Source organism: Dermacentor variabilis, unplaced genomic scaffold (assembly GCF_050947875.1).
Source record: "Dermacentor variabilis isolate Ectoservices unplaced genomic scaffold, ASM5094787v1 scaffold_20, whole genome shotgun sequence".
Taxonomy (NCBI): domain Eukaryota; kingdom Metazoa; phylum Arthropoda; class Arachnida; order Ixodida; family Ixodidae; genus Dermacentor; species Dermacentor variabilis.
Window position 1 is genome coordinate 817823 of NW_027460368.1, and position 22871 is coordinate 840693.

The 22871-nt window shown below is 45.9% G+C and overlaps 1 protein-coding gene across 3 annotated transcripts in view; it reads right to left on the reverse strand.

Annotated features, from left to right (window-relative positions):
- The window catches only part of roq (RING finger and CCCH-type zinc finger domain-containing protein roquin), a 162743-nt gene that overhangs the window by 38775 nt on the left and 101097 nt on the right, over window positions 1-22871 (reverse strand). For all 3 annotated transcript variants that reach the window (XM_075678443.1, XM_075678444.1, XM_075678445.1), the window contains 4 exons: window positions 19637-19710; window positions 18385-18496; window positions 15514-15610; window positions 7348-7499 (listed from right to left, as the gene is read on the reverse strand). In XM_075678443.1, coding sequence (XP_075534558.1) covers window positions 7348-7499; window positions 15514-15610; window positions 18385-18496; window positions 19637-19710 — 435 coding nt within the window. The remainder of the gene's footprint in view (window positions 1-7347; window positions 7500-15513; window positions 15611-18384; window positions 18497-19636; window positions 19711-22871) is intronic.

Consider the following 22871-nt stretch of genomic DNA (forward strand, 5'->3'; position numbering starts at 1 on the left):
ATGTCTGGAGATCAAACTTCAAATTGCTGTAAAATTGGTAATACCTGCAATATAAAAAAAGTAGTCCTACAGTTGTGTTGCTTACACTTTGTAGTATCCAGCCATGTCTTTATAAACATTCTGGCTGATACTCTTCTTACATTTGTTCAGATAAACAATAGGTGACTAATCTTAATTATATCTGGAACCACTCAGTCAATTTAAAAAGTAAGTGTATTTTTGAAATCAGCATGAAAAATTCTGTCAGGGTGACAATTTTCATTAAATTTAGTCAAAAAATAAAGTTTCTATACCCCTCTTCCCCCCTTAAGAAAAAGTGCACTTTCACAAACTTCGCCAGTGGCCCAGAAATACTGTATTTACACGATTGTGTGTTGACTTGAATGTAGGTCAACCACCCCAAAATTGCATGCCTCAAAGGAAAAAAAGAAGATGTGTAAGCACATTTCACACAAAAGAAATTATTTGATGTGATTGCTGAAGACTACTGATCACTGGAGTCGTGCTCACTGGTGCTACTGCCGTCATAGCTGCTGCGGTCTCACAGCACGTCGTCAAGTGTGAGTCCACATTTGGCGAATGACCGCACCACAACATCGGGCGGTACCGCCACCCACGCAGAGAGGAACCACCCACGCACAGTAGCCACAGAGGCCCTCCTCACACGCCCGCTTGGGGTAAGTTCGCAGTTTTCTGTGGATATCCACTCGTTGTATTCGTGGTAAAGCAGGTCCTTAAAAGGCTTGCTGACCCCCACATCGAGGGGCTGAAGCTGCCCTATCAAGCCACTGGGGATTACGAGCATGTCGGTGCTCTCCTTGTGTAGTACCGCTTTCACCTTGTCGGTGAGGTGGCCCCGGAATGAGTCCAACACTAGCAGGTTGGGTATGGGTCTCTTGAGGGATGCCCCCGGCCTCAGGAGCCACACCAGACAGTACCACTCCACTACCGTGTGTCATCCGTCATAAAGCCCTTTGCATTCGCCCATACCACAACACCTTTACGAAGTACTTCTTCAGGCATCATCTTTCTTTTGAACACCATGTACGGGCGAAGCTTGGTGCCATCCGCCAAGCATGACAGTAAAACGCAGCTTTTCATTGCCCGTTGTGAGCAGACTTACATTGCGCGCTCCCTTAACCCTTTCGCTGTCACAGACGTACCGGTACGTCTTCGCGCTCCCGCCCCCCACAGTGTCACTGACGTACTGGTACGTTCTCTATCGTGCGTTCAAAATTTCGCGCCTGAGCGCAAAGCTGGCACTCCTGGACTGGCCACGCCATCTGTTGAATCTTTCTACAAGTTCGTATTTTCGCCCCGCACTGTGTTGGCCCATGTATTGAAGAGTATGGTGCGACTGCTACTCGGCCCGCTCTCTTTGCTGAGTGGCGCGGTGGCTCCGCGTTCGCTGGATCATGCGTCGCGTGCGTGTGGTTATGGGTTCAAGGGTTGTTCTGCCATCTCCGCTGGTTTGAAGGTTATTTTTTTTTTCTGTTGCTGTGTCTGCTACGACGCATCAAGTTCAGGGGCGCGCGCCGTTGCCTCTCCGAAAAGAGGGACTCGATTGCTGCTTTCGCTCTCTCGCCGCACCCTCGCTTCCAACTTGCAGCAGTAAACGTAAAGCCCTTCGAATTTTGTTTTAGCCTTTTTCCATCTCCCTCTGTCTTCTTGACCACAAAACGTCCCATTTCTCCCCGTTGTGCGGGCGACTTGAAAGCACGTCCTCCCTGTACGCGGTTACTTTCGGATGGCTGAGCGTGCGGGACCTTCGTCAGCTCATTGGAGCGGTGGCTCTTCCGATTCAGAATAAGAGCCAAGCTCGGATTCGGACTCGGACAGCGTCTCATGCGAGGAAGAGATGAGTTCCACATCGTCAGATTCGGATGTTGAACTAAATAAATAAATAAAGTCAGGCTGATGATGATGTTTACCAACAACAGCTGCAGAACACTGAAATGTGCATATTGCATTGATTATGTTATATGTGTACAAATCATAATCAAAAATAAATTGCTATGTTCATTCCCTCTTATGCTCGTTCCCTGAAACCAAGCCGACACTGGGGGTGCGTCACGGCCAGAAAGGTCGGACAGCGACAGGGTTAAGGGGGGACATGGCTTTGAAAATCAACTTCCTTATTTCTTCATGGATTTTGATGAAAATTGGCACAAATGTTTAGAATGCCTCCCTGATGCTTCCATAAAAGTTTCAGAGCAATATCTTGAGAACATTTTATTCAATTTTATTGAGCAGATTTTTCCCCCAATTACTTTCTGGAGAGCCTGGAGAACTTAAAAAATGTGATAGAAGGCTTGTTAAGTATTGACTGCACAGCTAAATGCGTGCTGAAGGTCGTGACATTCTTGCATATTTTTTTTTTTCGCAACACACACTTTTTGGAGTGCCATATTTTATGTTACCTTCACATCAAGCACACTTTTGGGGTAGACAATAGCCATATCGTAAACTTGCAAAGAGTCAAGATAAGAAAGCAAGAATGTCACGACCTGCACTGCAGCCCAAGGAACGTGAAAAAAAAAAAAAACGGAGTCAATATATGTTAAACGGTAACAAAGAAATCAGCTCCAGAAACTGAGCAGAAAGGCAGAAAAACAGTTTTGAGAAAACAGCTCTCAAAGTTTCACCTTCTCTTCAGTTCTCTAAAAGGCACCAAATTTGTAGTCTTTGGGGTGTTTTGTGATGTAGGGCTTCTTGTACATGTGGCGTCTGGTGTGGTGTGCTTCCCCACTCCCCTTTTTCTTTTTATAGGGCATTCTTTGCTGCTGCTGCTCTACAAAGAGCATGGTGCCTAGGTTTCAAACCAAGTGACATGCAGAACTTTGTGTGGGCATGAATATAGTTCCAGTGTACATTCAGGCAGCCTGTACCCACAGGCTGCCTGATTGATAGCAATCTCCAGTACAATCAGTGAAGCTTTTTTTTTTTGGTAGAATTGACCATGTTGCTGAATGAAGGCTCTGAGTGTCAGCAGCCTCCCAAGTCATCTTTACTTGACAATGGCTGTAGAACTTAGGATCAGAGAGCCAGTGATAGATATGCAGCTGCTAGGTGCTTTCCAGAATTTTACTTTTGTATGATGCCTGTTCACGAGCCCAAGGGGCATAGTGAACAGAGCTCATGATGAGGTTCTCTTTATGAAGGGGTGGTATGATAGATATTGTTACGCGTATCGTGACAATGTGATAATAGAGTGAACGCACAATATCCTTAGTTGCGGGTCCGAAGTGCCGATGTGCTAAATGCCTACCCGCAGATACAAAGAGCCGACGCGCGATGTGCCGACGCGCGAAGTACTTAGCCGCGCAGTCCAAGGTGCCGACGCGCAAAATGCCTAGTCGCAGGCTTGAGGAGTTGATCCTCGATGTGCTTATTCGCACAGTCCGACGTGCTGACACGCGAACTTCCTAGCAGCGGGCTCGAAGAGTCGATACTCGATGCGCTTATTCACGCAGTTGGAGGCGCCGATGCACAAAATGCTTCAGTGAGGGTCCGAGAAGTCTGCGTGTGATGTGCATGATCGCTGAGTCGGAGACTCCCTATGCGTGAAATGTTTAGCCACGTGTCCGAGGATTGCGTGTGCGATGTGCTTTGTGACACCGAGTGCTGAAAGGCTTAGCTGCATGTCTGAGGATTCCGCACGTGAATCTTGGTCATGAGTCTGAAACGTCCACAAGCATAGGGATCGGCCACGTTACTGTGATGTCCGCATAGCGCCCATTTTGACACATTGATATTACGGCGAGTGGAGGCGTCCAGACTCGCAAGGTGCAAAGAGCCGAGCAGACGATGCGAATGCCGGACCAATGGCGAACCGGCCAATCACAGACTCCGGCACGACCATCAATCATTTGCTTTTTGTGTGCTTGTTTCTGTATGGAGAAGATCGCTGAAGTGGTAAATTTGAAGATAGAGAAATGCGCTTTCCAACGAGACCAAGATGGCGGCGCTCGGTCGCGCCGTTCCGGAGATATTGTGGCTTGAAAAACAGTTGTTTTTCGATTTCCGCCACCTTGGCTGATAAAACGAATTTTTTTAGAGCACTTTTAAGTGATTTACAGTGATGATATTTGGGTATCAGAGAGAAAAATGGTTATAGAAACTGAAAATGTTATTTTCAAAAAATCAATTTTTTGCCAATTTTTCGCAATGCGAAAGACGCGTCCCCCCTTAACGTTCACTGTCGTATTGCTGGTGATGTCAAAAGTATACGGAAGTTTGGTCAGCATTGCCGATCTGGCCGAGCAAATAGCGTCGGGAGTCGCGGAGTTTTAGAAAGTGCCTAGGGAAGGCGAGGACTTTCTCCTCGTTTGTGGCCGGCAACTTCTGGCACACGCTGGTGCATCTACGTAGGGAGAAGCCAGCCCTCTTCATAAATTTAGATGCCCAGGCCCTGCTAGCTCTGAATTGAGTCCTTGGTATCCTTGCTTTCGAAGCAAAGACATGGGTTTGTTGCACAATCATTTCACATGTGACCAACAGTGATCGATTGCGTAGATCAGCGTCTCCAGCTGCGGAAAGCATCCAGACTTAGGCCCGTGAGAACCACGGTGCTTGGAGACGCATGAGAAAGTTCCCTCTCGCTGAACATGCCATTGCTGCACCACACGTTCACTGACTCCAAACTTGCATCCTGCTGCGCACGAGCGCCGAAAGTTCTTTGGACCCAGGGTGCTCATGACATGCGCGACAATTCAGCACAACCAGCACAACAGAAGTGACAGAAGCATGCGGCCATCGAAAAAATCGTATCTCAAAGCTCGAAAGAGAAGCTCTTTCGTCAACTACCAAAATCCCCCAAACAGCGACTCTTCCATCAATGATCGATGTTCCCACAAGAACCTTGCACTCGTGGTGTGCGCAGTAACTGTTTCTCTCTTAAAAAAAAAAGCTTCTGTACAAGCTCGTGGAATAATTATACGCTGTGGGTTGAGCGTGAAATTTTATTGAGCGTGAAACACATTCGCTGCGAGATGACGACGATCCAAGCAACCGGAAGCGGCCACTGCCGCACTGCGGGATAGCAAACCAAACGACATGCGGCTGACAGAAGCGGTCGCAAGCAATATCCTTTACCTCAAGAGTATGTTACTCGCATTCAAGGGGTGTTTTGTTGGTCTCATAAACAAAATTAGTATGTATTAGCGAATTCCTTGATTCAATTCACGGCACTAACACAGCCACGATCATATCACATTGTTCAATACATTTCCGAACTCGATGGTGGGAGGTTTGTCGCTCTAGGTATGGTGGCCAATGGGCACAGATTGGGAGCGTCAACTTTCAAAGCGGGCATTGATTGCATTGACATCAAAATGTATGCAATACGGTAAATTAACGTGCTAAGCTTCTACCACAACCATGGAAACATAGGCACAAAGTTGTAAACACGCCGTAGCATCCCTGATTTCTCGTTTCTCTTGCCGTTACTAGCGGTTAGGTTTCGATTCGAAGTCGACCCCCCAACATTGGATTGTCAAATTTGAAAAAAATGGGTTGACCTACAAACGTGTAAGTACGGTAGCTGCATGTAGTGCCCTGCCACACGGACACATCGCCACAGCAAAGTGCGTTGCATTTACGCCATCTAGACAAAGTTTGCCCAAGAATTTGTTTGTAGTAGCCAATGGTCCGTTATAACCAGGTCCATTAGAAGCAGAATTCATTGCATATATAATAAATCCAGGCCAAACTAGGTTGTATCCAAAAGTACCGTATTTACTCGACTGTAACGCAAGTTTTTTTTTTTTTCGTTGCTTGAACTCAACCCTCGCGTTTCATTTGAATAATGACAAAACTTTACGACCTTAAAAACAAATATTCCAAATTCTGCGATTTTTAATGATATGTTGTCAACCTGCACCTTTACGTCTTGATTCAATCCATAGACAAGACGATCGAAGTAAAGACAGTGTACTAGAATGGGGGATTGGGTCCAGCGGACACCTTGGCAAACACTGAGGGTGATGCAAAATATGCTGAAATTGTGATGGTGCTGCCGTCGCATTATCCTGAATCTCCTACTTTTTTGGCAGCACCCATTGGCTGAGGCAAGCTCGTGGGCTGAGTAGCTGTTGTCTGGTCGATGCACCATGGTTGCATCACCTGCATTGTTTCCGTCGCTCTTTCTCCATCTTATTTCCTACAGATCGGTGGGGAATAAAATCAGTGCTTCCGCCACCGAGTATCAAAACTAGATGCAACAGAGTGAAACACCTGTCAAAGCTCCATGCAGCTGCGGTAGGGTCTCCGATGCGACAACCATCCAGCTGGTGAGTGGGGCCACTCATTCAGGTGAAGATGACGGCAACACCACCAAATTTTCAATAAAGAAAGCCTCAGCGAGAAGCCCACGCTGGACCCACTCCCCCTATCTAGTACACACTAGCAAAACTTCACTTTTGTTGGAATCGGCACCATTTTTTCAGTGCTTGTAACTGGTGTTACTGTCAATTTTACAGTTATGGTGCTACATTACCCTGTGGCCTTTTGTGCTTCAGCTACGCTCATTCGCAACGTTATGGCAACACAAAATGTTTGGTACAACGGCCTCTTCAAGAGACAAGTAATTTCGATGGCTAAGGATCTGGGAAGCTCCTTGGCGGCTCAACGTCAATAAGTCGACAATTCTTGGATGGTGGCACCTATGGGAAGCCCTTTGTAGATGTGGGGCCAGTCGGAAGGGCCTCGTAGTGGCCTGGTACTGTCCCCGAATTAATGGTTGCGCGGTCTTTTAAGAAGTAGTTAATTTCAAGTGAACTTGAAGGCACGGATGACTTGATTTTCGGTTGATCACTTTTGGAAATAGTTTTACTTTCGCGAGACTTGGCTCGTTTAGCACCGAAACCCTTGAAATATATGGCCGCTGGCGCTCTCGGCACTGATGAGCTTGGCACTCTTCCAGAAACACTTGTTGGGGACGTTTTCGGTGCAGTCACGCAAAATCTAGCGAAAGTGAAAGCTATCTCCCAAAGTGATCACCCGAGAGTACAGCCTAAGGAAAGCTCAGTCTCCTTCTTAGACAACGATCATAAGTAAACTTGTTTTCAAATTGATTCCTTAAATAAAGACACCATTTCTCTTTCTGTTCATCTCGCGTTACATTCGCGGTTTTATTTTCATTTATTTTTTGAGCTGAAAGTCTACCCTCACGTTATAATCATGATCGCATTACATTAGAATAAATATGGTACGTTGTATGCAGATTCGTTGTAACGGGTGTGGACCGTATTTCACAAGGAAAGAGGGAAGGCAATATCTCGGGGATGGGCGATGACTCGAGGCATTACGCCAACGGCTGCCCAATGCTGATTAACACAGGGCACCTACCTTAGTCGGGGGTGCGACGAGTGCCGGCGGAGCGGCCAGCAGGGCTCCCGCAGAGGGGGTGAAAGGGGGTGCACTCTTGAAAGGGAACAGCAGCGGAGGTGGAGGATCAGCCAGAGCCCCGCATGCCAGGTCACTCGGGAGAAGGGCAAAACCTGTTGTGGGAGAAGAGGCAAAAAGTCGCAATGGCACAGTGTGGCAGACCCCTTCCACACATCTGTAATAATGACAATTAACTAGGACCAGGAATCCTAATTTCTTACATGTTTACAATCAATATTTCAATCAGGAGGTCAATTTCACTGCAGTTCCTCATTGTTGGATTTTCCCGGCTGCCACATATGTTTTCGCAGTCCCAACCTAAAGTTTTGACATGAAGTGACCGCCATTTCTTCATGAGCATTTGTTTCATTGTTATTTTCTATTACAGCTTATTACACGCTTCTCATTATCTATTGTACAGCTTTATGGTGTTACGTTATGTTCCATTAGTTGGTTTTTCACTTGCGAACTATTATGTGATGTCACCTTGTTTTATGTATACCCTAACATCCTGCTTATATCCACATGGTCTTGTTACTCATAACTCTACAATGCTTCCACTTGTAAATATATATTGTATGCCCCTTCCCATAATACTCCTGCTGGAACCTGTGACGGTTGTCAATAAATAAAACCCTATGTATTATATTCCCATTTGCTATGTTGCCATTCATTAATGTTCCTGCATCTAACATTGCATTTGAATGCAGCAGTCATGTTAAGTTTAGCGGAGCAGGGGCAAATGCGGAAGTCTGAATGGCTGGAAGTATGTGATCGTCAGTCCCGATAAATGTGCCACGGCGCGATTGCAGTTCTTTGCTGCAGTACAGCCATGTTATGAGGTGAAGCATAATAAAAGTAGAAAGGGCCATTGTTGCAGAATATAGTCGTGTTCCTTAATTATACATGCCCGCAGAGCTGTTTATCACATCACTGTTGTGATTTGGGGCCTTCTTCACTGTTACGTTTAACCAGGTGCGCGTGCGCTGATCCATGCTTCTGCGAGACCGTCTCGCGTGGCCGCCTTGGAACGCGCCACCGTTCGCGTGACCGTAGGCGCGAACGACCAGGCGTTGAGATCCAGCATGGGGCGAACATATTTGCTCGCTATCTGGTCGCGTTGTCGCGTGCCCATCGGCATGTTTTGTGGATAGCAACTCGGCTAGCAGGCATTGATCTTTGAAAGGTGCAATAAATGCCCTTGTGATTGTTTGCACTACTGTGTTGTCGTTCCTTTGTCCCAAGAGCACAGGTGTGAGAACCCCACAGAGGATGCAAAAGAAGATTCAGCGTCGTATGGATAGATTAGCGTCGGAACGTTTGGCAACATTTTGCCAGACACTTGACCCCCGCAAGCCACTGTCTCACATTTGGAAAACAGTGCAAGGTCTGCGTTGCCTTCCGGAATGGTGTTTTCCATTCAAGGCGCTAGCGCTTTTCCAAGGGCGGCAAGACACTGATGTCGCAGAAGACTTTTGTGCACGGATCGCAGACCAAGCGACTCGTCCAGATCCTCCAGCCCGAGCTGACGTGCCCCATTCCCGTGATTGCCACATTGACCTTCCTTTTACAATGGAGGAGCTCGAAGCGGAACTAGCACTCTGCAGGCGCTCATCATCTCCGGGTCCAGATGGTATATCATACCGGGCCTTGTGATATCTCGGAGAGTCCGCACGGATAGAAGTGTTGAGCCTTTACAACTCCTTATGGCAGGAGGGAAATGTTCCTGACGAATGGAAAGTAAGCTGCCTGGTGCCACTCTTAAAGCAGGGCAAATCCCCACTAGAACTCACCTCTTACCGCCCAATAGCACTGGCCAGCTGTGTAGGAAAGATAATGGAACAGATGATCCTTGGCCACCTGGAATGGTACCTTGTATACTACAAGATTTATCCGATTTCCATGGCTGGTTTCCGACGTGACCGCTCTTCCATCGACAATGCAGTTATCTCGTTTCATATGTCCAGCATGAAAGGTCCCGCAAGCGTTTATCTGCAGCTTTATTCTTAGACGTGAAAGGGGCATAGGATAACGTATTACATGAGGCCATTCTCGACGCTCTTGCGACGGTTGGCCTAGGTGGCCGAGTTTTTTTGTGGATTGCAAGTTACCTATATGCAAGATCATTCTATGTGTTAACTGACGATGGCCCAACTACGCGACGCTATACCAGCAGGGACGTTCCTCAAGGCGGTGCTCTCAGCCCGACGCTATTCAATCTCGCTCTTGTTGGACTTGCTGAATACTTGCCAACTACCATCGAAATTTCAATATACGCTGACGACATCTGTGTCTGGACTTCGGCAGTCACACGTCCTCAGATACGTGCGCGGCTTCAAAGAGCGGCCACTTTGACAGCGAACTACTTGTGCAAACAGGGTCTCAGCATATCACCAGAAGAATGCGCACTAGTAGCATTTACTCGCAAACCGATGACGGCTTATGTCATCTCAATCAATGGGCGGACCATTTCCTATGTCCGAACCCACAGATTCCTTGGTGTAATTATTGATCGAGACCTCTGTTGGAGCCCGCACGTGGCCTACATGAAACGGCGCCTGACAGCGACTTCCCAGTTGTTTAAATACTTGACAGGAAAGACGTGGGGGATGTCAGTAGATGGAATGCTTAAACTCTACAGAGCTCTCTTTCTCGGTTTTTTAAGATATAGTCTACCTGTACTGACCAACACCTGCAAGACAAATATTCGTGTTCTGCAGGCAGCACAAGCTCAAGCGCTCAGAGTCTGCCTTGGTTTGCCCAGATGCACGTCAACAGAGGCAACTCTTGCGATTGCTCGGGACCATCCAATGTGAACTCACATTACGGTGGAAGCCCTGAGAACGCACATCAGACATTTTGCATGTGCCCCCTGTCACCACCTTGCAACACTACCTTCAGACAGGCACCAATCATCATTCTCTAAAACTATCATCAAGTACAACGACAAACTTCCCTCGGGCTTCACCTCTGCATCTAAACCATCGATACCCCCTTGGTGTCTTATCAGCCCCACACTCCATCTCAGTGTACCAGGAGTGGGGAAAAAGTCTGAACTGTCGTCGCCTGTGCTGAAACAACTATCTCTGCTTCTTCTGCACGAGAGGTACGTGGACAGTGAACACATTTATACTGATGGTTCCACAAACATCCAGTGTTTGTCCGGTGCTGTGATTGTCTCAGCAAAAGCTATTACCATCAGCTTTAGGACTGACCACCCTACAACATCGTCATCTGCTGAACTAGCTGCTCTTCGCGCTGCACTTTGTTTCGTCAATCGGGAGCCACCTCGACAATGGTCACTCTTCAGCGACTCAAAGGCAGCCCTACAATCTGTACTATCAGCTCTGGGTCGCGGGCCATTCGAACAGCTCGTATTCGATATTAGATGCCTACTCCATATATCACAGGAGAAAGGACACCACGTGACGTTTCAGTGGCTGCCAAGTCACTGCGGCATCACTGGAAACGAAGATGCCGATAATGCCGCTCGGGCAGCTCTTGAAGACGCACAAGAAGAGGCCATACCGCTTTCACGATCCGACGCAGCCAGCAGACTTCGAGTGCTTGCACAGAAGTTCACGCTCTCTGTGGTGCACACCAAACAGCCAGACCAACCAGAGCAACCGTCAATACCACCTGCCCTCTTTGATGCATCTCTATATGCCAACTGGACTCCGCCGAAGAGAGGAGACTCTGCTTTATCGCTTATGGCTAGGGGTGGCTTTCACGAAATCGTACTCATTTCGCATTGGAATGGCCGACAATGCTCTCTGCAATGCCTGTCTTTGCGAGGAGACGCTGGAACACATTCTGTGCAACTGTCCTGAATATAATGTTCAGCGACAGTCCCTGGCATCCATTCTAGCGCACCTTGACACTAGACTATTGTCCCTCGACATGATTTTCACATGCCACCGACAGAAGACATCGCAGGTGAAGGCGACGAAGGGACTACTTCGGTTTTTGAAAGAGACGGGATTGGACAAGCGGCTGTGACAGTGATATCACGTACCATGCCAGATTGATGGACTCTAACAGGCGATGTACGTGTGCTGTGCTATGTGCTCTCTCTCTCTTCCCCTTCCCCATCTTTCATCGCCCCCATCCCTCTCCTATGTGTAGGGTAGCAAACCGGTTAAGCTAAACTGGTTAACCTCCCTGCCTTTCCTTCTCCACTTTTTCCTTCCTTCCTTCCTTGAACCAATGATTTTTAAAAAGTGGTTAACCGCAGCTGAATGAAACCAATGACACATTGACTTGTTTATCTTTTTCGGGTGACCACTTTTCACCGTCTAACAAATGTTATCGCTCAGTGCGAGACGCGCCTGCATGTATCGGAAGTTTCTGGAATGTTATTGATGGTTCTATCCGCTGGCTGTTGTCACCGAACCTTGTGTAATCTGATTGCATGTATACGCAACGCGAATGGTGTAGAACTTTCTGGAAGACACGTGGGCACCAGCAATTACTTGAACATTCGATGGCTCGTGCATAAAAGCCGACGCATTTGACCGGCCGATAAGATTTCGACGATCGCCGACCTTGTTTGCCACTATCGCTGTGCTTTGAGTGTAACTTGCTTTTGTGGGCACAGATTTGCCACTGTATTATTCATCGTCACTACTACGTGACAATATCGTTTGCCATCATGTGGCGCTCCTTAGAGTTTTTATATTCAAAATTCTTAATATTCACTTTAGGGCCAAGTGGGTTTCACTAAGTTGTAGAGGGGATTCAGAAACGACCAATCCAATTTTTTTTTGTGGCAACGTACATGCTGCGTGGCGATTTTTTTTTCCCTATTTAAAGAAAGCCTGCGAAATATGAAATAAAACCACTTGATTGCGCTCATGTGCTATAGTATTGCAGCACTCTCAACTGTGCTTCGCTCAAAGCACAGTTCAGGATCTAGAAGATTTAGTGGCCGGAAAATGTATCATACGATTGCAGTTTGTAGAGATGTACTGAATGTTGGTGCTGAAAAATATTGTTTTTCAGGAACACACCAACCGGTAAAAAAAGAAGCGTAACTGTACTGGATCATTTTTTGTCTTTTCGATCGCGAATGTTGGCACTGAGAAATCGCGCGAAATGGGATCATATCAAGAACATTCTACTGTATACGTGCTGTGTTTATTTGAACCCCACCTGCATTATCTCGTATTAAAATGGCAGCATATTTGTAAATTAAAAAAAAAACAGAAAAAGCACATCCAGGGCATTCCTACCTCATCAGTCCCCCCCCCCCACCCCAACACACTAAAGAACTGCCAGCCAGAAGGTGTGAGGACTGAAGGGGCCTGTCCTTCATAGAACTGAGGTCAGTAAATTTGCTCACTTTGCATTTCACAAGAACTGTGCATGGCACCTCAGTGACCATGTTTTCCATCTATGCATGTCCCCACATATGATTTCAATCAGTCTGATAAGTTTCTTGCACGTAGATTCCACGAATAAGCTGAACTTCTCCAGCATCAGCCGGCAGCCAGTAAAACAGTTCCACAAAGCCTCGTTAATTTGACCCTTGCTAAGTCGGAAAATTGGATAATTCCGACTAGTGCTCAGGTCTTGGCAGGCACCACACATTATTCAATAAAACCAAACTCTCATTTGGCTGCACACCGGTGAATTTTGACAACTCTCTGAGCTCGGCGAGCGCAGTGTTGCAAATGCACTATGCAAAAGAGTGAAAGATTCCGCATTGCCACAGTCATCAGCAGGAATCGCACGCAACGACAGGAACATTTAGTGCCCATTGTGCTTTTACAGCCTGTACAGTGCATAACACCGTGTTGGCAGCGTGACTGCATGATCATCATCCATGATCACATCAAAGCAAATACGCTTTTGTCTACAGCAGTTGTGGCAAACAGTAGTTTCGTTTTGACTCACTGCAATAGCCACGCGCAATGTCACAAGCATGGCGAAACCTGTCATGGATGAAGAGCACCAGCTACATCATGATGGACGGATGATCTGCTGGCTACCAGGCTGACAGGTGAAAAAATAAATCGGCATGTGCGCACTGTAATGAAAAGCGCGTCTCCCATGAAGAGCGTGCTGCAGCCGCGCTGCAAAGAAAGCGACAAGACCTTCACCACTGCGAGCGCTAATCAGTCATGAGATTACGAGAATAGCTGCTTCCGTACTGCTCTTGTGCAAAATAGAAACAGGATTTGTCAATTAATTCAGTAAATAAAAGCGTGTCGACATACAGTCAAACCCACTTATAACGATACCGGTTTTAACAATATATCGGTTATAACAAAGAAAAGCTGCTGCACCGTCAGCTTTTGTATGCTTTCTATGGGGAAATAATCCACTTACTACAGTGTCCCCATGCTGCATTATCGGTTATAACGATAAGTCTGGCTGCTGGGTGCCCATGCCGAAAGGTAATGGAATGCGAAGTCCTTGAAAAGAAAAAGTGAAATGCGAAGTGCAGCACGACCACTTGCCACCGCAACTGCCGCTGCGCACTTCTCTCCATGACAGACGCACACCAGCCTCGCGCGCATCTCTCCCGTCGCCCTTCCAGCCCTCCGAAACACGAATGGGCCGCGCCAATTGCGCTGCCAGCGCTGCTCCCATCTGTATGACTGGGCCCTGACCGGTGGTCCTTTATTCTATGGCCCTCATTCTGCGCAATTCTGCTAATGGATTAAGTAACTCGTGCTTGTCTGTTTGTTGCATCGAAGTCGTTCCTGGCCACATTGTTTCCCAGCCTCGTTCAACTTGCCACCGAAACGGAAGATTGCTGATCTGCCCACTGATCATCGGCAATGCACGATGTTGCTGGTGAAAAGAAAGTGTACTGCTTTAGATTTGGAAACGAAGTGCTTCTAACCAATGAGGCGATCGTCATGAACGTGCTTGCATCGGATAGCGACAGTGACGGCCACAACAGCAGCGCTGATGCTGTAGGGCAGGCTACTGCAACATTGTCCCCGCAGGAAGCCCTGTAGATTATTCAGTCCCCCATGGGCCTGTTTTCGCGAGGGCCCTTCCGCTTCACTACATGGAGCACCTGGATGCCTTGGAGAAGGATGTCAGCAAGCTTCGCGTAAAGCAAGCAAGGCTGATGGACTTGCGGCTTTCTCGTGCAAGACAGTGGGAAGTATGCGGCGAGATGCTTGTGGCGATCACGTCCCAGCATTTCTTCTGGATTTATCAAGCTGAGATACTGCCACGGCAACCTTCCCGTATTTTTTAAAAAGTGCCTGTTGGGGCCACCAAAGTGATGCCTCAGCCGAGCTCGTATGTCACTTGCCACCCGTGACCACTTTTTGCAGTATAGCAGTGCCACGCTTGAACGCCAACAGCCGTGACTTGTTAACAACACGCGATCGGAGTACGCAGGGAGCAGAGTTAAACAGTTAAACGAGTCAACACAATCAGAAGGCAAATGGAGGAAGGAGGTGGAGGGGAGAACTGGCCTCCCTGCCATTATAGTTTTCTCGGAACAGCTACGCCATCTGCCATATTGATTTTTTTTTTCATGCAACCCTGTTATAACAATTATCGGTTACAAAAAAGGAATTTTCGTAGCACTCGAATATTGTTATGCTAAGTGGGTTTGACTGTACAAGCATTTGTTGATTGTTTTCCTGATACTCTCAATAATTATACATTTGGCTTCTACAGACATTTCTTTTTGATCCCGTGAGATCTGAATTAACGAGGTGTTAACACACTGTTGGTGGTGTACACTAGTACAGGTAGCACATTTGAAATCCAGGCTGCATGCACCGGGAATACATTCAGCCTTTTAAAACATCCCTTGCCCTGCAAATTTCTGATAATGACTGCTTACCATTCTTAGCACTCTGCTTCTCTCTTCCTGAACACCACATTTCTGTGTCTTGTTTAAAAACATCAACCTCTCAGTTTTTTTTTCTTCTTTTTAACTGACTAAATACGGTAAGTTTTTCCACAGGAAACCTTCAGTATCTCACGCCAAAGAGGGGCTGGATAGTCAAGCAAGAGAGCAATGCAGAAGGGGCAAAGCAGTCCTTCCCTTGCTTTTGCATCTTGGATGTCGAGGAAAACTGCCCAGCATGCCAAAAAAAAAGACTCCTTTCTACTGCAAAGCATAAAAGGCCTAGCCATGTTCAAACCACTGACCCTGTGCGTAGAATGATGGGGCAGCTGCAGCGGATGCCAGGGGCAGCCGCAAGGCAGCTGTGGGACTAGTCAGTTCCTGGGGCTGCCGGGATGTCACCTGGGTGCAGCAAGGGGGGCAAACCCTCAGCAAAGAAGCACACAGCAGTTCTTGGATACCAACTCTGGTTATGAAGCTGTTTTCAAACAACACAAACGTGATCCAGCCATGTCACTTCTGTGACGAGGCACTAGATTCACAAAGCACACTGGGTAGTTTTACAGGCTACATTTATCCGATTCTAATACTAACCTTTTTTTTCTGACAAAGTAGATAAAAAAAACTTGGCTGTGCAAAATTGCCTGTGCATCACAAGTGGGTATGAAACCAAGAAACTGCATTTGCAGTGCTGGATATAGCCTGCTGTCATAGCCAACGTCATCACCACTGTCATCAAGAGCAAAGTTAAACCTCATAACAGTCATATCTGACAAAAAAATAACTTCACCAATATCTAATACTTCACTATAAGTGTACAAGCCGGTATAGCTAAAAAAAAAGAATTTTGGGCAACTGGGTCTATGTGAACGAAACGCAAGGGTACACAATGCCTCTGGTGGGCCAGCAAATGGTTCCCTGTTGATATTGATGGCCATCAGCAGCTTGCAATGCCGATATGACACTCAGCCCTGCTGTTAATATGTAACCGTGCAATTGGTGTCATCACATGGGATCGGCATGTTGGCTTGCGGGCTGCGAGCCAGCCAAGCCAAGCCGCTGGCCAAAGGCACATACACACCCAGAATGTGCCATTTCAAGTTGCTCTGGCTGAGCATTTGACTTCTTGTCACTCAGCATTAGCAAGTATTTGAGCTTTTTGCTAGCACAACAACACATATCTTGAGCTGCCAAGCAACCAAGAATGCACTTTGCTATAAGCAATATTGTCTCAGATGTACCATTTTCGATTTTGTTATAGCAGTGTAGAAGAGGCACTAAATAAAGCATGGCCAACCCTGTTTTAAATTTACTATGTTATGTTATATATATGCTGCTTTCATTATGAAAGCTCGTTGAAAAATTATCTTACATGCTGAAGTTGGCAGCAATACTATACCTGCCAGTCTGTGAACTTTGTAAACCTCCCATAAGCACACCAATGGAGAAGGGGAAGGGAAAGGAGGGGGGATAGCATGCATTTTCATTTAATTATGCCTTGAATGCACACCTTCTGTGGGCTAAATATTAATGATGATTCACCTTGAGGTGCAGCACACACGCAGTAGCAAACTTGGAACAACACAAAGTGACAAGAAACACTCAGCGACTTTGTTGTTGCACATTTAGCCTGATTCGTGAACTTTCTGAATAAACTTAACGCAGGTGCCCCCTGAATCTCTGATGTCCTTACACAATGAAAAGGCTACCAAGTAGGCTTGCACAAATATTTAATAGATGCTATTTGATATTTGAATTCCAGTACTCATAGTTTTCAAAGTATTCAAAACGGAACGAATGTACACATTTTCCGCATATAAGCCGCACCCTGGAAAGAAAAAAGTCCACGCGTATAACCAGCAGAACTAACTGCATACGACAACCAAATCTTTGTAAAAACAGTCTCCATTTGCTGATGCACAAATTGCCCCCGTCGTATCTTCAGCTAGCCGGTTCTTCCCACCTCTTCGGTGACACCGATGGCAGAGAGCTTTGTCCTAGAGATGTTTTCACAGGAGGTTTCAAATCCAAATTCGCATTTAACCTGCACCCCTATGTTACTGCTAAATTTTAAAAAATTTTGGCCTATGTTATATGCACAAAGTTATGGTAAGCTATAAAAAATAATTGACAGCTTCAGTTTTCATCAGAAAATTACACTGCATATTTCATAGCTAAGACAAGCCAAAGATGAATTCATTTAGAGTTGCCTACCAATTTCTGCACCTGCTCAATTACTCAAGCTTGTTATTCGCAGCAGCCACACGGCTTCCCAAGAGGCGCACGGCCTCGGAGAATAGATTTGCATCGACACAGCACTACGCCATAACTTTGGTGGTTGACACCTGGCAAAACAGCACTGGTTAGGCCTAACAGTCAAGGCAGGCAGGTGGACAGCAAACAGAAGCGGGAAGTTTGCCACTCATCAGTGATTGGGCACCAGATCATGCACGTGGGCTATACTAAGGACCACAAAAGCGGGGAGCTCGCTTACTAAGTTCCATCTATGTCCTTACAGAAGCTGAATTTGTGGAACAAGGCATAAATTGCCGGCGTCGCTCAGTCAAGGTCACACTTCACAGCATTGTGACAACGAACGATGGGCGAATGTGAAATGCTCCTGCAGCCTCAACCGCAACAAAATTTTCGAATAGACTGCAGCAAAACAGTGAGCAAAAGCCCGTAAACAAATGTTCTGTGTTGCTGTAGTTGCAAAAAATAATGACCTTGCATTTTCACATGAAAATATATCAAAAATGGCATATTGAAATTAAACTGACTCCAGAGATGAACCAACTTCCTTTTTTGCAAGAGCCAACTTTTTACAATTGTCAACATCTGGCAGTTGTGTCAAGATCTTATGCAAATTCTACAACTATTTGGGCTATTAATTTCACAATTATTCGACACTAATTACTATTCACTTCGACTTCGCTTACTACCAAAGAAATTGATATTCACGCAAGCCTACTAGCAAGGTTATAGACCAACGAGCGAAACCATTTTGGGACAACTCATTTTTCATAAAACTTGACGATACTTTCGTAAAACTGTAGAACAAGCCAAATTTCGTAAATTATGAAAAATTCGGGAGAGTTCGCAGATATCATACAGACACTACTAAATAAGTGCACCAAAATGGCAGAGAATTCTCACATTAGGCAATGCAGTCTTACCTGGATGGGGGCAGGACCTCTAACAAGGGTTCGCGCACAGCGGGAGATGGGTCCATACTTGGAGACTAAGGGAGGGTCAAAGGGCACCAGGGGATCCTCCTCAGATGGGCAACTGCATCCATGATAAACAGAGGAACGAATGATAGTGCTAGCTTTGAAAACAGTTTTGCTTACGACCTCCTCAAGAGGCCCAACAAAACACGACAAATGCCACACTTGCACGACATGACATGATGTAAACCAACAAGAGTGCCTCATTTCGTGTACACACGCATGTACACACGCACACACACAAACACATACACACACACAAAATAACCATCTCAGCATGGCATGATCCACATAACTCCACACTGAGGTGCAATTGTGAAAATAAATTTACAAAAAAGAAATTTGGGAATTGAGGATAAATTTTTTTGATGACTTGCTCAGGAACAGCACCTGAAACTAAATTTTCATGCTTGAGAAAGGAGTTTCATGGCACAGTCTGGAAGATCATGTAACATCACTGTCACCTTACATCTTGCGCAATTTCCATTGGCATTTTTAAGACCACTGAGCTTCCTAGAAAAATTACCAGAGGAAACTGGCCTACAGGAGCTAAAAGTATGGTAGGGTTCGGCCAGCATGGCAATGGCGAGCAGTACTACATGGACTGGTATAAGTTTCATTCGTTTGGAATCAACCAGTTTTGCAAATTGATCATTTTCAACAAAATATTTCTGCATAAATGCAACCATTCGCAATGATTATGCATGTCACAGAGACTTATTGTCTTGCCAGGTTTCAAGTGCTTGGAAAGAAAGGCAAAGTGTATAAAATAATACCACAACAACATCTGAAGCCACAAGCATGAAGATGTACTACCCATTGTCACCATGGTAGCTGAACAATTGCAGCACCGGAGTTGCCTCTAGTAAACTTTTGTAGGATATTTAATATACCTACGGGGAATGTGCTGTCCACTTTCTGAACCTCTACATGGCTGCACTGTGTTCAGAGCATTTCGATTCTGCACCAGCTGGAAGCATAACATTCGATCCACACAACAGGGGAGATGCCATTCTCATGAGAGAACTACCTTACTTAAATCCACTCAAAATCACTTAAAAAATCATAGCCAGGGTAACTGACTGCACTTAAATTTGCACTGCAGAGAGAGGAGAGCAATGACATAGCCTCAAGAAAACAGAGTTGCCAATCTGCTACACCAGTGAGATGCCCCCTGTAGTCAGTGAGACAATGCACTTACGGTCGAGTTGGATGATGGCTTGAGGTAGAGCTGTCACAGGACCCATGGCTAGAGCCCCAGTCATCATCATCCTCCTACAAATTAAGAGAGAAGACCAAGAAAGACAATGACATAATGTACTACGAGCACGAGGATATTTTAGATACAATGTATTAGTCAAACTCAAAACAGTGCTCTGAATTCGATTCAGCATCAACGGAACAAATTCGTACCCTTACTCTACCTAATTTAGACTGGACATGAAAGAATCAGTTGAGCCCACCAATGCACAGAATGATCTAAATGTACAGTGTACACAAATCCACATTGATAAAAACACCAGAGTAAACAGCAGGTACAAGCATGCAAGCATAGTAGCCCATTGCAAGCAGGTTTGCATTCAGATTAATGTTCTCGTTTTTTTTTTTCATTTGGATATGGTCTTCTCGCTTGCACACAAACAAGGAATGCCTACTGGCCCTGAAGTTCTATTGTCCTGTTTAGAAATATAGCGGAATGTTAATCATCAGACAGACTCGACCTCATGCGTATATGTTATACTTTGCAAACTCTTAGTCTGAGAATGCTGCTTAATTTGCTACAGTCGAATCTCGTTAATTCAAACATGCTTAATTCAAACTTTCAGCTTATTCAAACTGACGCTGTGGTCCTATCAAATTTATGTGTATCCCAATGGGCGAAAACGCCTGGTAATTCGAACACGCAAGCATTTGCGACAGTTAATTCGAACATATGGCGTTCTCACAATGCTCTCAGCAACGCGCCAAATCACGCGGCAGCGCCTCTGACTAGCATTCGTCTGACCCTGCCACAGAGGAAGAGCTTAGGAGAGACCCCCTCAACGCCACGCGCGAAGAAAAAAATGTGGCGGAAATTTGTGTGCAGTCGTGTGCAGGCAGGCATCACCGATTACTTCTGTTAGTGATAGTGTCCTATACAGTCAACGACCGATTTTCCAGATCCCCGATACCGCCATGTACACCATACAGTCGATTTATAGGAACGTCTAAAATTTCGGACGAAAAACGGCATCCGATTTTCCGGATTTTTGTCATGACCGCAGGAGTGAAACGGCCTTAATCGAAGCCACCACCGACGCCATTTTGATTATCTCGCCGCCTCGAGTAGGCGCTCTCGCACATAGATCCGCAGGCAGCTGTAGCCACACCGCGGCTACGCTAGGCCTAGCTGTTTTGACATTCGCTACCAAGCGTCTTGCTATTCGATGCCGTGTTTTTCATACAACACTTCGGCGCTGTTAGCAATGGCACCGACTCCGCTTTCGTAATTCTCATCAAAGGCTCCGGAGCGCGTAAAGTATGACGCGCTGCATGATGCCGGTTCCCGAAAGTCAGCTTCGCCTCAATACAGCACTGTTACGCGGCGAAGGATACGAAAAGGTGGAAGGGGCAATTGTACGGGACATGGTATGCTTCCCTTAATTATACACACGTGCGCCCGCCGTCTCCTATCACAGTACGAGCACCGTTCCGCCTAATAAGTGTACTGGCAGTCCTTTGGAGCTATTTCAGGCGAGCCTGTGGCGTTTGAGCCCTTGGGGGCAGTAAAAGGGATGCATCCATTTTTTTCAGACTGCCCGATTTTTCGGACATTTTCGCAGGCCCTAGGGAGTCCGAAAAATCGGACGTTGACTGTCAGTTGTAAATACGTGTGAATAAATCTTGTGGAACTTCCCACTCATGTGTTAGCTCAGTGCACAAGCGCCACTGCAGGCAATTCCTCCATTCAATTAGCTTCCTTTATTTCGAAATTTGAACAAATTTTCGGGCCCTTTAGAGTTTGAATTATCGAGATTCGACTGTATTTGGTAAGAGTTGCTTTCTATAATTACGTACACAGAAAAACACTCCTTCCCTTAGGACAAAAGTAGTCATTCTAAGATACAAAACAAACAGATAAATAAATAAAAGAGTGGTCCAAAACCAATATCAATGTAGCTAACAGTACTTCAGACATAATATATCCACAAACTGTTCCTTTAGAGAATAATACTCAACCGATTCAGTACAATCAATGGAATCAAAAACGTGCACAAGTCCCACAGCTGCAAAAAAGAATTCACAATTACCTTACAGAATTTTACAGCAATGCAAAACATTTCTGAACAGCATGGTGAAACAAGCTTCAGCCACCACCAAGGCTAACTAAAAACTGCCCCAGTACCTTCAGACAAGATAAATGACAAGCACTGAACGAGAAGGGGGACCAAGGGGCTAGATTTTGTTAGTCGCAACCATATGTAGTCAACAGATAATGAAGCCACTGAATGCATAAGGAAAATTATTTGTTGATTATAATTGAAATGTTGAAACGATTAGCTAAAAGTAAACTGAACTGGATGGAAAGAATTCACCAATGATTATGATACTCCCTTAATGCGAAATTTGAGTGCAACTGTATACGTGTTTCATTTCGCAATATATTAGTGTAGACAATCTGCCTCATGCGGCACGTTGCAAACTGAGCAAAGTGTAGCACGACTGCCTCACTAATCAGATCACGAGAGGCAGCGCATGGGTGATGCGCGGGCGCGATCAGACCTCACCTCATGCAGCAAAGCTTTGTTTTCATATATGGTATCTGTGGCGTCATTGTTGAATGGAGGACACGCGCTACTCTGGTGCCACCTTGTAGCCATTGTCGCCGCAAAGCCTGTCTTGCGGGCACTACACTTTTCTTTTCATGCTTTCACCGTACCCTCCTCCTCCGTTTTCTGCCTCATGGTTTCGCTGCACCCTCCTCCTCTGCTTTCCTCTCCGTGCTCTCTTTGCTATTGTCGTCTGCATTCACTTTTTCGTCCTTCGCTGTGCTCGCTTGCCGCAGGAATGGACACCTACAAGCTGCGCTCTAAAGCAACTTGCCGCTGGTTGGAGCCAAACCCACAACTTCCACATTAAAACGTGTTGCACTACCAACTGTGCTACGATGGCGGCTGTTCCCTCATCCACATTATTGGGTATTTATGTAAGGGTGCAAGATATAACCCGGGCAGTGTTAGCCAGCGCCACTCATGACCATGGTGGCAGATGTGGAACATCCCTTCGACTGACGGCATTCCATACTACTTGACGCATCGCTTAAACATACCACGTATCATTACTGCACTTAATTAAAACTACAAATAACTTCCCCTATGCTTTCCTTGGCTTCATTATCTGTTGGCTTGATGTGGAAATGACAAGCACATATTTCTTCACGCTCAAAAGCATGCACA